This window comes from Thunnus thynnus, chromosome 4 (assembly GCF_963924715.1).
Source record: "Thunnus thynnus chromosome 4, fThuThy2.1, whole genome shotgun sequence".
Taxonomy (NCBI): domain Eukaryota; kingdom Metazoa; phylum Chordata; class Actinopteri; order Scombriformes; family Scombridae; genus Thunnus; species Thunnus thynnus.
The window spans coordinates 30668115-30683716 of NC_089520.1; the positions used below are offsets into that span (position 1 = coordinate 30668115).

At 41.1% G+C, this 15602-nt stretch overlaps 1 protein-coding gene across 1 annotated transcript; it reads left to right on the top strand.

Moving 5' to 3' along the window:
• Positions 1–731: 731 nt before the first annotated feature.
• Positions 732–8572, top strand: ppp4r2b (protein phosphatase 4, regulatory subunit 2b). Its single transcript, XM_067588304.1, has 9 exons — positions 732–979; positions 1670–1751; positions 2081–2251; positions 4206–4299; positions 4391–4428; positions 4537–4611; positions 4732–4872; positions 4997–5298; positions 6983–8572. The coding sequence occupies exons 1-9, from the start codon at positions 946–948 to the stop codon at positions 7369–7371; spliced, it is 1326 nt and encodes a 441-aa protein (XP_067444405.1). The 5' UTR covers positions 732–945; the 3' UTR covers positions 7372–8572.
• The last annotated feature ends 7030 nt before the right edge of the window (positions 8573–15602 follow it).

Consider the following 15602-nt stretch of genomic DNA (forward strand, 5'->3'; position numbering starts at 1 on the left):
TCAGATTTATTTCAAAACTTCTTGGAGGAAACTAACTGTGTGAACATTTCTTATTTAGAAGTTGGATAGACTCAAAATACTTTCTTAATTCAGTCATGAAAAGTTCAAATGCTGGGCGAGAACTCAGGAACTTGGCTTTATGGATGTGAAATTTTCCCAGTAAAATAAATAAACTGATAGTCCATTGAAATGTCTGTTTTTTCTTTTCATATTATAGTAGTATAGTATCCTTGGCTTCCAGATTAATTGAATGGTTGGTTTGAGTGTCAAATTAATCCTTTTTTTCCAGAATCCTAATGTATACTGACCTTCATAAAATAGATGTTTAGTTGTGTCTTCTTAATTTTTACAACATTCACATTTGTTATCGATATCCACAGTTGTTGGTTTGGGATTTGTTGGCGAGATGTACAGTACATTATGCACAGTTATGTAATGTACTTTCAATTTGATAGGGATAACAAATGTATAGCCATGTTGATTCTCATTCAGTGTTAGAAAAATGGGAGTTTCACACAAATATCCCACGTGGAGTAATTTTCCTTTTGCTATGAAATAATTTCTTGTTTATTATTACATTTGTGACTTTTAATATTTAATCCGTTGGATCCAGTTCCTGTAACTCTTACCTCTCAGAGTGGTATTTCATCAGCTAAAGGATTTACTATAGAAATAGCATTTATCACCATTTGATATTCCTTGTAAGTGACAGGAAAGGTTTTAGAGCTGAGAAATTCCTCATAACTGAAAATTTGAGGTTCATCATGTTGTAGGTCTGCTCTTTAGTGCCTTGTCTTCTGTTGTCTGCTGCTGAACAGGCAGTGACCTCACGGCGCCATATTAAAATGCTCCCTCCTCTCCGCCTGTGACACCGGAGCTTAGCAGCAGCTGCTAGCCGCCAGTCTGCTTCTTACATCCACCGGACTGACGGAGGGCGACGACGTGATGGAAATTGACTCGCTTCAAGAGGCGCTCAGAGGTCAATTCAGCTTATTTCGATAGTTTTTGTGTTCATTGAGATCGTGTGCTATGTATGTGCTTCCGTTATAGTTAAATTATAAAAAATAAACTGATTATAGCTCACAAGCTAATGTCGATAGCTAACGCTAACATTACTAGTGGTTTCACGGAAATGGTTAGCTAGCTGTCTTCTTAATGCATTAACCAGGCAAGATAGCGAAACGAAATATGATGCTTTTCATTATCATTACTTCAGAAGTTGTGCGCATTTCTCTTATGTATTTGACAACTTGTTCGCTGATACTTTTGGCTTGGATAAAGTAACTGGTCGGTGTCACCGGCGACTGTTTGCCGGCTATGCTGCTGCAACATGCTAGCCAGAGCGCTAAACTTAAGCTAGTTGTAGCTAGCGAGCGACCTAGCTGGATTGATAGCATCCAGCCATTAGCGCTACGTTATGTAAATAGCTAACGCTAATTAGACAATGTGATAGTCTTCCGCCAAAGTGTCTTCAGAGACCTGCCAACAAGTGTAATTCAATTGGTTAAAGAAGGCAGGTTGTAAAGGCATCCGTACTTTATAGCAGAGCTAGTGGAAGTGTGGGTTAAGCTAACGTTACGTTCAATCAAAGCTTCTTCATCTCTGATCGTGCTGTTAGTTGATGTAAATCCACGTTTATTCACTAACTGTTTTGTTTTTATCTCGTCAGATTTTGACAAGAAAACAAAGAAGGAGGCATCTCCTCTTCTGGAGCAGTTTCTATGTCATATTGCCAAGACAGGGGAGACCATGTAAGTGAACATTTCATGCCTGATAAAATCCTCCTCCCTACCACACAAACACACATTTGTAATTTCCTATAGAAGATCTAAAGTTGGTAAAAAATGTATTCATAGCTTTTGTAGATGTGCTGTCCAGGAATAATTTTTAGATAGAGTTCACAGAATTCATTTATTTTCTTCGATCCAAGTGTAACGGTTTTGCCATGTCTCTTCATGAATTAAATCTCACCATAGAATATGCACCATCCAACCTTAGCATGCCTTTGTCCACATTTTCCTGTATTATAAACGTGTGATGTGTTAATGATGAACCTTTTTTTTGTACCATTTTCCTCTAGGGTCCAGTGGTCTCAATTTAAGAACTACTTCCTGTTTAAACTGGAGAAGGTGATGGATGACTTCAGAGCCTCAGCACCTGAGCAAAGAGGCCCTGCAAATCCCAATGTCGAGTCAATTCCATTTGAAGACATGAAGGAGAGAATCCTGAAGATTGTGAAGGGATATAATGGGTAGGTACCCAGCTGAAGTAGTCCATTTCACTGACAATGGTAGGCTGGTTGAAAGCACGGAGAAGCCAGGCTGTGTATGTCTTGGCTAGCTGATGTTTTGAACTCACAGTTGTCTAGCTGTTAACGGAGTGTGTATGCAAATTAACCTACAGACTGACATGTGTAACCGGTCAAAAATATTCTTGGCAGTTAACGATTAACCTAATCATACGATATTTCTGCAAAATGCTATATTATTGTTAGATTTTGTCATCGTAGCATAGTGACTCAGTCGTGTCTCAAATTGTGCGATCAGGACCGACTACTAGGATACATTCATCAGATTTGTATATATTTGTTTATCTTTTTCTATTCTTTTTTTGTTTGTTTGTTTGTTTTTTTGTTTTCGACAGAGACAAGACTTTTTCTCCCTGGGATTACTTAGTCCCACTTGATTAAAGTGGCTAGTTTTGATTTAGCTGAGCAGTTATAAGACAACACTAGATGTGTGTATTGATGATCATGCTATAATTATATTCCCCCCAGTAAGTTTGTGATATTAAGTGACGATGGGTCGCACATGAACTTATAGAACTAGAGTTACGTTCAGGTAACTTGGAAAGCTATTTCTCCTTGTCGCATTACAGAAAAGGAGAATATTAGTGCGGTGCAACCACTGTGTTTATGGTCTTTCACATAGTTATGAGCTACTTCATCCACATATTGGAGTTCCTGGTTCAGAACTATTGAATTGATCAGCATTAAATTATTGATATGATATCAATGAAAGTTAAACTGGCAGAAAGCAATTCCTGAAATGTATGTGACATGATCAGCTAGAGAGAAGAGTTCTGACACTGTTAGAGCTGTTGGGACTGCAGAAACACTCAGTCCACTCGCTTGTACAGTGGTGGTATAGAGTGGAGTTTTTTCCCTTCCCTCCCTTCAAATGATCTTGGGCTGTATTCAGACCAAATCAGGTGGTGCGGCAAAAACATCAGTCCTCCCATTCATTTGAACGAGGGTAGTGCATTTCAGCTGCGGGTGTTTTCAGCTGTGGGCGTTTTGGCCGCAGCGGCACTGCACAGGACTGCAGCCAGAAAGTTGAGCAAGAGTCAACTTTTGGAGAAACGCAACCTGACGTCACTGCAGCTGAAAGGTGGCCAATCACAGCCGGAGATCAGACTGGTCAGAGCTGTAAACTCTGCCATGAGGGAGTAAAAAGGTGTTACTAGGACGAGGGGATGAAGTTTGTCTTAAAAGTTAAAAGTAAAGTAGTAAGTAAAGACTTTGCTGTCGGTTTCAAAACTCTAAAATGAGTTTTTTAAAATAAAAAGATGAGAGAGCGTGCGAGAGAGAGAGAGAGCGCAGCTGTGGTCGAGCAAGCTGGAGAATGAACGAAGAGAAGCTGGTGAATCAGATCAATTAAATGTTATTTTCAGATTGTTTCACAGTGGTTAAGTTCTAGAGCACAGATAAACACACCCACAGCCCCACACACACCTCTGCTCGACCCTGCGGCGGTGGGTCGCACCGCCTGATCTGGTCTGAATACGGCCTTAAGCTGAGTACAGACACCTGCTGCAGAGAGCACACAAACCAGCAACTGACTGCTGGCGGCGTTTGCCATTTTAACCAGCGGAAGCGACTGTCAGTGCTGAGCAACAAAAAAGTTTCTACCTGAATGTTTTGTACACTGTTCTTTGTTAACACGACAGAGATTTTAGAACAGATTTGCTTGTGTCAAAGCTTAGTGAATCTGTATTTTTCCAGTTTAGGCTTCAGAGTAATTTGTCACATTTTTGTGGCTTTGCAACACTAGCAGGCTGAGGTGGACAAAACACCGTGAAGAAAGGATCAGTATTTGATTGAGTTTATGTTACAGATCTATTCATCGGTCTAGATAGTCAGGAGTTGTCCCTTAGTACACAACACTCACTGCATGTAGAGTGAACTGCTCTTTTCCTTATTTCAGAATCCCATTTACGATCCAGCGCTTGTGTGAGTTGCTCACAGAACCCAAGAGGAACTACACAGGAACGGATAAGTTTCTTCGGGGTGTGGAGAAGGTAAGTCCTAATCAGTGTGTTTATTTTTCCTTTCTTAAGTTGTTAACTTGACACTTTTCACTCATTAGGCTATTCTTGTTTCCATCTCTAGAATGTAATGGTGGTAAGCTGTGTTCATCCAACCTCAGAGTAAGTTCTGTGTCAAACACTCGAAAAATTTCTAAACATGGAGGTTTGTAGGTTGTTTTCTAATAGATTAAGAGTTCTGATGTGTGTGGTTTCTTTTTGTGTATGCAGGAAAAATGGATGCAGTGCCGTCAATAGAGTGAATGGAGTGATGCTTCCTGGGAACACATCTGCTTTTACAGAGAGGTTGTGTTGGCGACAGATTCAGTCATTGATCCTAAAGTTCACGTACTTTAACAAAGTTCTGTATAATTGTCATTATGCGTAATGCTTTACGCTTTTTCTCTTGTGTCTGCTTTTTGTCAGGAAAGTGAACGGTCCAGGAACTCCCCGGCCACTGAACCGACCGAAGTTGTCTCTGGCCAACTCACTAGCAGCAAATGGCCTGCCAGACAGCACAGACAACAAAGACCTCAACACAGAGCAAGAGGGCGACAAAGACTCCAGGTATGTCACAAGATATAACACACTGGAAAATCTATTCTCCGTCTTCAACATAAAAAAACAAACAAAAAACAAACACTTGAATAACATCTGTATCTCCTGTTTCTATCTTTTGTTTGTTTGTCAGCGAGGTTTCAGCGTCAGGAGGTTCCCTGGGGAGCTCCTTGAAGAACAAACACGAAGATGAAGAAGAGGACATGGAGGCTGAGCAGCAAGACGTGAAGAGACTTAAGTTCAGCGAGGAGGAGGAGGAAGACGAGGAGGATGAAGAGGAGGAGCAAGAGGTGGACACAGTGAGGCCTTTACACGCCACCTGCCTCTCAAAAGAGGCAGAAGCCGAAGCCATGGTCCAAGAGGAAGAGGAGGAGAAGGTCGGTTGCAGCAAGGAGAATGAAGCCTCCAGCAGTGCCGCTGCTGTGGAAGACCAAGGTATGTTTTTTTGTTTTTTTAACATGCTCTGTGTGGTTTTTGCATTATCCATAGCAGATAAGATGAAAGGGTTATGTTCAAAGTCATGTTCATTGGTGGAGCTGAAGATCATCTCTCAAAGAGTTTATAAATGCTGACAAATGACCCTCCACAAAGCAGAAATGCTCAAATGTCCAGTATGGACAAAGGGGGAAACATTTGCAAAAAGCACGGTTAGATAGGAACATGTGCGTGTGTGTAAGAAGATCTTTCAGTAGCTAAGAGGCTCTTTAATTATTTCCCCAGTTAGTAAACATACGTCAAAACTTCCCCAAGGGACAGCCACTCAAGGTACTGTAGCTCAGCACACACGCCCTTGTTTGCATGGAAAATGTGTTTGGGCATGCCATCTGTGACAGTGTGCCTGATAGTGTGTCGGCGATGACAGTTCATCACTATTCAGGCTGCAAAATTGTTGATCTGTTTACATGATCATTCATCTCCCTCTAGAAAGCAAGATAGTGTAAAATGACATGTATGTGTTGACTGGTAAAGTGGTTTATATTGTAATGTGAATCCAGTGCAGACTGTAGACATGTTGTTTTATGCTTGTTCTCTTTATGATTTGAATAATAGCATATAATTCTGCTTTGTTTTTAAGCTTACTTCAAGCTATCTTTGTTATTGCTGCCACCTAGTTCCACATTGTTATATTCACTGCCAGAGAGCTTAGATGTCTCTACAGGCATTGCAATGGCAGTGTGGTTGACAGTGCTCTAACTAAACAGAAAACAGATTGTTTGGAAAAAGATGCATTGCATTTTTAAGCAATTACAACTCTGCTAGTTTTCTTTGATCTGAATCAAGGGACAAGTTGTTACTTAATGGCATTTTGTGATTGTCACGGTGACATTTCACACAGACGATGTCACCAGTCTGTTTGGCTGTTGCGCACTTAAAGTTTGACTGGCCTGTCAAATTCTGAGTACAGGCTCGTATCAAATGATGCTTTTAGTGTTTTAACATACAGCTTAGTGCTAAAGTTCAGTATGATTTTTGCCCTGTGAAACACACTTGAGTCAGCTATGATTAAATCAGCTGTGGGAAATGGTCATAAGACCAGCACAGAAGATTGGTAATGCCTTTCCCAATATCTTTCTAATGGTGTCTGTGTGAGATGGAGGAAGTTAGATGGTAGGGGCAGACATGATTTACGTTCACATTAATATGTTTGACCAGTTGCAGTTGACATTGTATTGGGAGCGAATCGAGTTGTGTAAAAATGTTATCAGGTTCAGCTAGCCAGGGTGAGATAAAGCCTAATGTGGGCCGTCTTCACACTTAGACAAAGATAAGTTAAGTTAAGTTATTACTCATCAGTCTTATCAATATTATCCTTGATATTTTTGACTTAAGAGTGATGTAAAATACATTGAATCTAGCAGATGATAGCAGAGAAGCTGCTATAATGAAAGGGATCACTGAGTCCATTTTCTAACATGACAAATTAAGTAGTGGTGTGTGATCCGTCTTGACGTTTGCTGCCTGACAAGAATTCAAGCAAACCAGTCATTCATCTGTCTGAAATTGGCTGGAAAGATTTGGGTAATTTTACAGACTGAAAAGGGGCTAAAACCTACTGTGGTGTGTTTAACAATTTTTTTTGTTTGTTTGTTTGTTTTTTTTCCCCACTTGTTCACTACAGAACCAACCAGCAGCACGCAGGGCGAAGCATGTGCGGGCTCAGGCCAGGAGGCGGAGCAGGACGAGAGGGAGGTGCCGTGCGGCTCCCAGGAGGAGGGCAGTGACATGGATCAGACAGAACAGCAGGCACCTGCATGCGTCGTAGAGAGCCCAGAGACCAGCAGGGACAGCGAGGAGAGCAACAGTGACCCAGTGAGCAGCAGCAGCAGCAGCAGCAGCAGCAGTAGCAGCAGTGGTAGCAGCTGTAGCATAGAGGAGAGTGCGGAAGTGGCCAGAGAAGACGTAGCTGTCGCTCCCTCCAGCAGTACAACTGAACCTCCTACAGAGGGCGCCATGGATAGTGCCACCTTGAACACTGGGACCACTGAGGAGCCCATGGAGCAGGACTAGACTGAAGGCACGTGTGACCATAAACCAGCTTGTCCTTGAATGCAGCTTGACTGTCACTGGGAGTGAGGATAACTGCACCTCATACACAAGACGAACGCCTCGTCCCGCTTTTGGACACTCCTCCAAAATGGCTACCTGGCATTGATGTGGGCATACAAATGAAATTTTATTTGAAGTTTTTTTTTGTTTTGTTTTGTTTTTTTGTTTTTTTTTAACTGGAATATTTTATTGATCTTCTTATCCTCTGTTTTTAAGTTTCTCTGAAGAGGGGTTGGTTTCAGCAGCCTTCAGTTTCTCGGCTGCATTTCTTTTCTTTGTTTTTTTTGTGTTCGTTGGGGTTGTTTGGATGCTGTGGTGGTCTGGTTCTTTTGTTATGCCACTCGCTTCATTTAGACATGACAGGATTGGTAGTTTTGTACCCTTTAAGCCCTGTGGTTATTTGTACCACGCTACCAGGGTCAGAACTGAGCCATAACAGCCACTCTTTATTTATAAAATAGTTCAAGATACGAACTACTACCAACATTTGTTTCTCACTGAAGCACTTGTGCTTTAGTCGAGCAAAGACCTGAGCCTAACACCCCAGCACCACTATGTTGTTACTCCACCAAGTTCCACCAGGCTGTTGAGAACATGCTTTGTTTTTAAAATTTATTCCTCCATCCTTGTGAGATGGGAGACTATTTCTTTCCATTGTGTCCTTATATGATTTTTAACCATATTTTTGGAATGATACACTACCAATCCCACTCAACAATACTATAACTCGCTACCTTGTAGAGGCGTCCTCTGTAAAATGATATATTTTGGATGCATAAAACCACCATAATTTATATGATCATTTCAATTCAATGAGTTATTTTGGAGTATGTTTTTGTTTCGTCTGCCATTTGTAGTTTCCAAAACCAGCTGTAAGTACAAAGATGACTTCTGCTTTCTTTGTATTGTGATGTCACCATGTTGTCTCACCAACCGATATCCAGAGCAGTTTCTGGTTCCAGTTCTGCACCTGTTTCTGCAGCTGTACTTTTTGATATTTAGAATTTTAAATTTCTGTAAAGTAGATTTTTGTAGATTGTAATACAGTATGTGTTCACTGCCTTTGTGAAACCATATATAATTGTATAATTTCTGTGTATACTCTGAATGCTTTTGCCTTCAATGCGGTATTCAGAAACAGCAATAAATGTTAAGATTTTTATGCGTGGTGGTCTTACTTACTTGCACGCAGCATCTCATGGATTCAGTTCACTGTGTGCGTTACTGTTGTTCGTAATGTCTGCCGTCAACATCCTGGATCATGGTGAAACAAAGTGTTTTACATGATATGTGCACTTACATATAAGCAGGAAAAGCACAGGTGTAACTTACGACATTAACAACAGCTCTGTTCATTTTAATAACATAATCATTAACAGAACGCAGCCATGATCAAAATATCTGCTGTACCTATTGGGAACCATGGCACTGATGTGAATATGATGATGAGGATGAGCTTCATGAGCCTCATTATGCTGTGTTTAATCCTCATGTAATTTCCCCAGGTAGCAATGGAGCCACAAAAGACATCAGATGCAGTAAAATTAGGTGTAGTTAAAGCCATGATTTGTATAAAAAAGACATTCATTTATGTTTTGTTTTTGTTGGGAGTTTTTCTTGACTGTGTGGAACCCATTAGCACCACTGTTGTCTTCTCCCTCTCTGTGTCACATGACAAAGAGCAAAGGATGCATTAAGATGTGTTTGGCAAACTCCTTCCACAGAAGCTCACCAGCTGTTATGGGGCTCTGGTCACAATCAAAATATCCAGAGGAGTGACCCTTTGCCTGTTAAATAAAGATGACTTTTCATGTCCAAAAGGTGTCCCTCTAGGTCATCTTACAATATCGCCCCTCACTGGTGTCTTTTGATCGACTGAAATTTGCTCAGGCTCTCTGAGGAAATAAAAAGTGGACAGTGTCAATCCATGCAGCGCTGTTGAAATGGTGGGCTTTGAAGACTTGTCTCCAGGGAAACAAATGCCAGGTCAGGAGGGATATTAAAAGCAGCTTGACACCAAATGATTTTTAATCTGACCCCGCTTCACGAACGGCAGATGATAGAGAGAGCAGCGTGGTTTCACACACTCAGACATCTGTGGCTTGCAAAAATAGCCAGTTGACTCTTCGCACTTGCATCACAGTTTATACACAGTTTTATGTCTTAGTTACTCCTCAATATATGTGTCATTACTGCGCTTGCAGAATTTGCTTTGGGCCTTAAATTATATCTGTGCTGTTTTCTTTGCCTGCAGCCTTGGGGAGCAGGACTCCATTAGTTGGTAATAAAATATCAGAGAGGTGAATACACTCGCCAGTTGTTGGCTCTGCAATGAGAAAAGCTGCCTCTGGCCTCTCCGGGAAGCAAAATATCAAATAAAATTTAATATATGTATTAAAAAAGAAAATACACTGCAGGAATCACTCTACTTTGCATTCCTAATTTATCAAAACTATTCAAAAGCTTTAGATATAAATGTTTTTACTCTTCCCCAACATCCCATAAATGGTCTCACTGCAAGTACATATTGTTGGTAGATATGTAATTAGAAAAGTCTATAAAGTGGCTTGGGTAGGAGCTGTGGTGAGCAGAGTGAAGCCTTTGATCAAACAAGTCACTAAAATAACTATGAAATTAAACTCTCCTTCATTTCGCCGGTGACCCCCCTGGAGCCCCCTCGTGGACCCCGAGGGGCCTCTGGACTACACTTAAAAATCACCGGGCAGCTGCATGTAGTTATACTTGAGTTTCATGCTTCACCACCTGCCTCAAGAGAAGGGCTTTTAAACGGATCTGTGGTCAGCAGTAGCGCATACCAAATCACACTAATTGTCTGGAGTCATCAAGCACTTTGGTGTTAGACACACTCGGTGACACTGACAGGATTAAAAGAAAGAATATATCAAGTTTAAAGAAAGTCATTATAACATAAGGAGTTAGTATTTTACCGCATCAGTTGTGACATTTCAGCATATGAAGTGGTTCAAGAGGATTGAAAGTTCACAGATGGAGCGCAGTCCTCTTGACGGGGTCAGGCAGCGCCACACGCAATCTCCGTGTCATCCAATAGAGGGTACTGTTTAGTTTCCGAGACAGACCAAACATGCTTCGTCTGCCCTGAAATCAGAATGCAGAGGGAGTCCTCCGGCTGCCAGTGAGCGCAGCCTGAGACACATTCAGTATGCCTCCTTACACACTGCCTTGAATCACCTGAAAAAGCACACACAGACATCATGACCTCCCTCAGCTCCATCCGGCACTGTCCGCAGGATGAACCCTCGCTTGTCTAATTTTGTCTTCGGGAAGAGGACTGAATGAATGTGAATGAATTTACTTAACAATCTTTTTCTTTATTGTCCACATGCCAGTCAGAATGATAGTTTCTGCTAGTGCTCGGCAGAGGCTCTGACAAATTTGTCACACTCCTTCAAAAACCACAGACATCAGCTCAACTCCCACGTGTCTCGTTTCTCGTGGGGTGAAAAAAAAAAGCTTTTATCAGCATGATCTAGAGTATGCAGCTTGTAAATACTAGCTTCTTCTTGTCTTGTGGTAAATTCCAAGGCATGAAATAATGAGCTAACAAATTTTCTTTATAGACACAATATATTTGTTAGTGTTTCTGTTAGAAAAGTTCAGGTGTGAGCAGGTCCAGGGTCAGATGAGGGTTGGTGTCAATGTCAAGTTTCATTATTTGGCACACAGCAGGGTCAAACATTCTGAACTACTCTGACAAACTGGCAAACACCAGCAGTGGGTGGGAGGCTGTTCAGTGTGTTGGCAGACTAGAAAAATCTGGGGGAAAAAAATATTATTTCCCCCCTTTCAAAAATACCAAACAAACCTAAAAATGGAGGCAGCAGGAAGGCTCCACCGCAGGAGGCCTCCAGACAGACTTCACAAGGACCGCTCTGGCAAAGTGGGGACAGTGAGAAATACTATGTAATGCTCTGAAATGGTCAGTGGAAATAGGTAGAGATTCAATTATCTTGATGTCCAGGCTCCAGTGGCTTTGAGGAGTGGATTTTTTATGCGGCTCAGTGTGGGGGCGGCACGCCCAGCAGGCACCGACCTCAGGTGGCTACTGTTTGAATTTCCACTTCTCTATCAGTATGGCATCATCGCAGAGAAAGAGAGACAGTAAGTGGAAGACTGCTTTGATTCAGCCGGTCTATTTGTGTCAGTGTCACTGCCTATCAGCGTCCTCTTTCAGAACAGCTTCAGGTCCCCTCAAATATGCCAAGTTGGGAAATTCTGAGACATTACACATTACATAAAGTGGTGACATTTATGGTTGGCAATAAAATGCTGGCTGCAAGCCTGGCTGGGAAAATCAGGTTAGTGTTAAAAGACTCCTACAGAAGCACTTAACCTTATGTTTCCATGAAATGCATCTTGGCCTCAAAGACATAAAAATACTGTACAGTAGACAAAATAAAGCAAGCAAGAACAAATTATTTATTTCACATCTTTAATTCCAGCAGAAATACAATGTGCCTCACACTGAAGGAAAACACATTAAATGTGCACTTTATATATACACATGAATGCATGGACTAAGCAGTTCAACCAATTTATGATTTAAACTTTGGAACAACCAGAAGGCTTGTGCCAGATGACCTGGTGGTGTCAGTATGCCTGAAACAAAGTGCTTGGCAGATCGTTAAACAGCATCTGAACCCTCAACCACACATTCTGACAATGCAGCTTGTCTGCTTCACCAGTTTAGCACTGTAAAATGTATCATATCCAGCATTTCAATTAACATGTTCATACAGAAGACAAACTGATTTGGGAATTTGTGCTGAGTGCTGAGTTTAACAATCTACGGTATCTTGAGTATATCTCTCATGAACTGGTAAAGTTTCACAGCTAACAGTGGCATTTAGCTCCTGAGGGCGCCTGTTAGCAACTAAACCTACAGTATGGAAACACTTTTGCTGTCAGACTGTCAGATGACACTTTATATGAACTAGTTGGTTTCAACCATACCCAGGTGGTCCCTGTGGAGTTTTTGACTGCTGTTTTTCATGAGTGGGCTCCCATTTTGTTTGCAGCTTCCATTCGTACAAGGACACACAATCACATGCATGTGTACACAGGTGACGCGATACACAGTCCTGCCAATCATTTCACACTATTCCACTGATCTACAAGTGGCTGTAATGCACCATGGAACACAGCAATGCACCAATAAAGGCAGAAAAGAAGAGGGAAAGCCAGTAAACATGGATGTAAAAAATGCAGGATTTAAGTTTTGCAAATGTTTTATGAGAAAGGAAATTGATTCAACACATTTGTAGATCACAGTGATACACACAGTAAGTTTCGGTGAGTAACAGTGAATGTAAAGATAACTTTTGATTGTTTGCAAGAAAACTCCACAGGGCACCTTTAAGAGACTGATATTTGATATGAAGGTCAAGATCAGTTCTATTAATGTGATCAAAATCATTAAATCAGATCATATCAGGCCTTTCTTGAAACAAACTAGTTCGTATGAAGACGATCTGACAAGCACTCCGTTTGAAGCACACTGACACCTTAAAGGATAAATCTGGTGATATTCTATATGTTTCTTATTATCAGTAAATCTAAAGAAAAGACCAAAAGAAGCAATGAATCATGAACACACAACAACAACCATTTATTTTCCATCCCACATACAACATCCTGCTGACGTAAATACTGCTGAAAATAGTCCTCAGCAAGTGCACTATTTCCTGTGTGAGTAATGTTTGCTAAAAGCAAAAGTGCCCAGAAAATTACTTATCTTTTGATGCATTCAAAAAAGAAAGTATGTATTACTGAGTCATCGTTGATTGTAAGTAAAAGGCTATTTTTGTTATGCTGATGACACAACTCTGGAAATTAATGTCAGTGATTCCCTCTGTGGTACTTTCCAGGCACAGAGAGACTGGATGTAAACATATCTCCTCTTAGAACCTCAGCACCGATAACAGGAATGACTATTTTGTCATTGTTAAATTGCAGGAAAATGTGTGACAACCAGATGTTTATGTTTATATGCAACTAGGTAAATGATAGCAGGTTTTTCCCCTATTTCTGGTCGGTGTACTACACTGCATCATCTCCACCGTTCCACCGCTAGCTCTTCAGTCACACAATGAACCACCACAGCCTCAGAGTTTGCTGCACATCTCAACCAGACAGACCTACTTTTATTCCCACAGTGCAGCAAGACGCTGGAAGCTAGATGGAGAACATTTCCACTGATTGTTGACACTGTTGTGATTTTTTTTTTACTGGAAACTCTGAAGAAAACTAACTGACTATTTGTCTTTTTAAAGTCAAGTCTGGAGAGAAGACTTAGACAGTATTCAGTATTCTTTTTTCTCAAATCTGTCTGAACCTTCAACTTCCAGCTTATTCCCCCATCCATCCCCACTTAACCCCGCTACAAGATCAAAAAAATGAATTTCTCAAAGCTTTTTCATTGCTGATATGTCAGCAGTGTCCACAGTAAATTTATTCACATCCGTATTAAAATATCCATCTAAAGTAAGAAACATGACCTGTGTTCATCAGGTTTTGGCCTGTCTGTAAGTTTACTACACTCTAATGAAGTGCACTAATTGACTTTATCCAACATGTTGGCAGCACAGGGCCTGCCTGCCCCCACCAGCCACTCAGTCTAATGGCACTGGACAGTCTTGTCTATAACAGCCTGATGCTTTTAGAGGCCATTTTCGAGAGATGCAACCTGCTCTTTGCACCGGGTTGTAAAAAGTGTGAATGGGAGACTAATAAAGGTGCAATTACAGCAATTGCGTGTGTATGTGGTGATACTGCGGTTGAGTGTGATTGTATATGTGCATCCTGCCGCTGAGGAGGCAGCTTGCTTCGATGCTTTATGATGATGATAATGGATTGTTAGGCCACATTTGAGAGGCACACAGGAGAGTCAGCCCTGTCAGAGCTGCTCCTGCCTGTCCAAGCAAACGCTGACATATAGCAAGTCTTCAGGTCTGTGGTTCGAGTGTGTCTGACAGCATAAAGGTATAAATAAATGAGTAACTCACTGAACCGCTCACTCCAACTCCTTACATTAAGCACAATTAACATTTATTTATTTGAGGCCTTGAAAACCAGGCAAATGAAATTGAATCGTTTAAGATGGCCACTTAAACTGTATTGATTTGACTTTTGGTTGGGAGAACATTAAGTTGAAATGTAGCTTGTGAGAACATGCTATGGATGGTTGAGAACTGCTGCTGTTGGAGGCCAGAAAAAAATGTGTGTCATAAGCACAGTTCATTCACTGCAACAATAGACCTCTTGTCACATTTAGAGCTGCTTGTAATATTTTAAATCGATAGGCAGAAAATAAGAGTTACTCACATAGGTGAGAGGTCTGGAGACCAGCATATTATGTGCACAGGACTTGAATTACGAGTGATACGTCATGGCACATACATTATAAATGAACAAGCGAGATGGAGACTGTAAATATTACGAGGTTGACATCTAAACTGTAAGAAGCAAGCCTGGCTAAATATGTGAACTTCAGCCTTACCTCATGCTCTCCAGAGATATTAATAAATGCTAATGGTCAATAAAAGCCCCGCCAGACTATACACACAAACAGTTTGACCACAAGTACACACAACGTATCTCTGGCTCGCACATGTTTCTGTCTTTAAACTGGTGGATGGAGCTTATATACTGTATAAATGTTAGAGGATAATGTTCATTTGATCAAACTTAGTTTTTTTTTCATAATTAGACTCAAATTTCAGCACATTTTTTCTTTAAGCAACAGTTTAATTTTACATTTTTACATCCATGGAATGGAAATGGCAAACTGGCCCTTTATCAGCTGATCAGCTGTCATTGATTCAATCAGTTCATTGATTGACTTGTGTTTGTCCCGCCTTATTGTGTTGATGAACTTGACCAATGACCTATCATATCTGGGTTGGCCACACGGGTGGCCAATGAGATTTTAGTGGGTGGCCGTGGCCCCAGGCCACCCACTAAAATCGCCATGGCTTTCATTTTTGCAGCTGATTTTCCATTTGCCATTGTTTTGTGTTTGATTGAGTGAGCTGAGCTGTTTCCAGTGTTTCAGGCTTTTCTCCATATTTCAGCACACAGATTGGTCCATAATGAAAACTGCAGAGAGCACAAAAGCCTCAAATTGCATGACTTTAACAGAGGTGTGCACACAC

What these genes read in the sequence shown, in the direction of transcription:
- ppp4r2b (XM_067588304.1), top strand. Translation starts at nt 946, where the DNA reads ATGGAAATTGACTCGCTTCAAGAGGCGCTCAGAG. An exon ending in GCTTCAAGAGGCGCTCAGAG is followed by an intron (nt 980 to 1,669) that starts GTCAATTCAGCT and finishes TTATCTCGTCAG; the next exon opens with ATTTTGACAAGAAAACAAAG. An exon ending in ACATCTGCTTTTACAGAGAG is followed by an intron (nt 4,612 to 4,731) that starts GTTGTGTTGGCG and finishes GCTTTTTGTCAG; the next exon opens with GAAAGTGAACGGTCCAGGAA.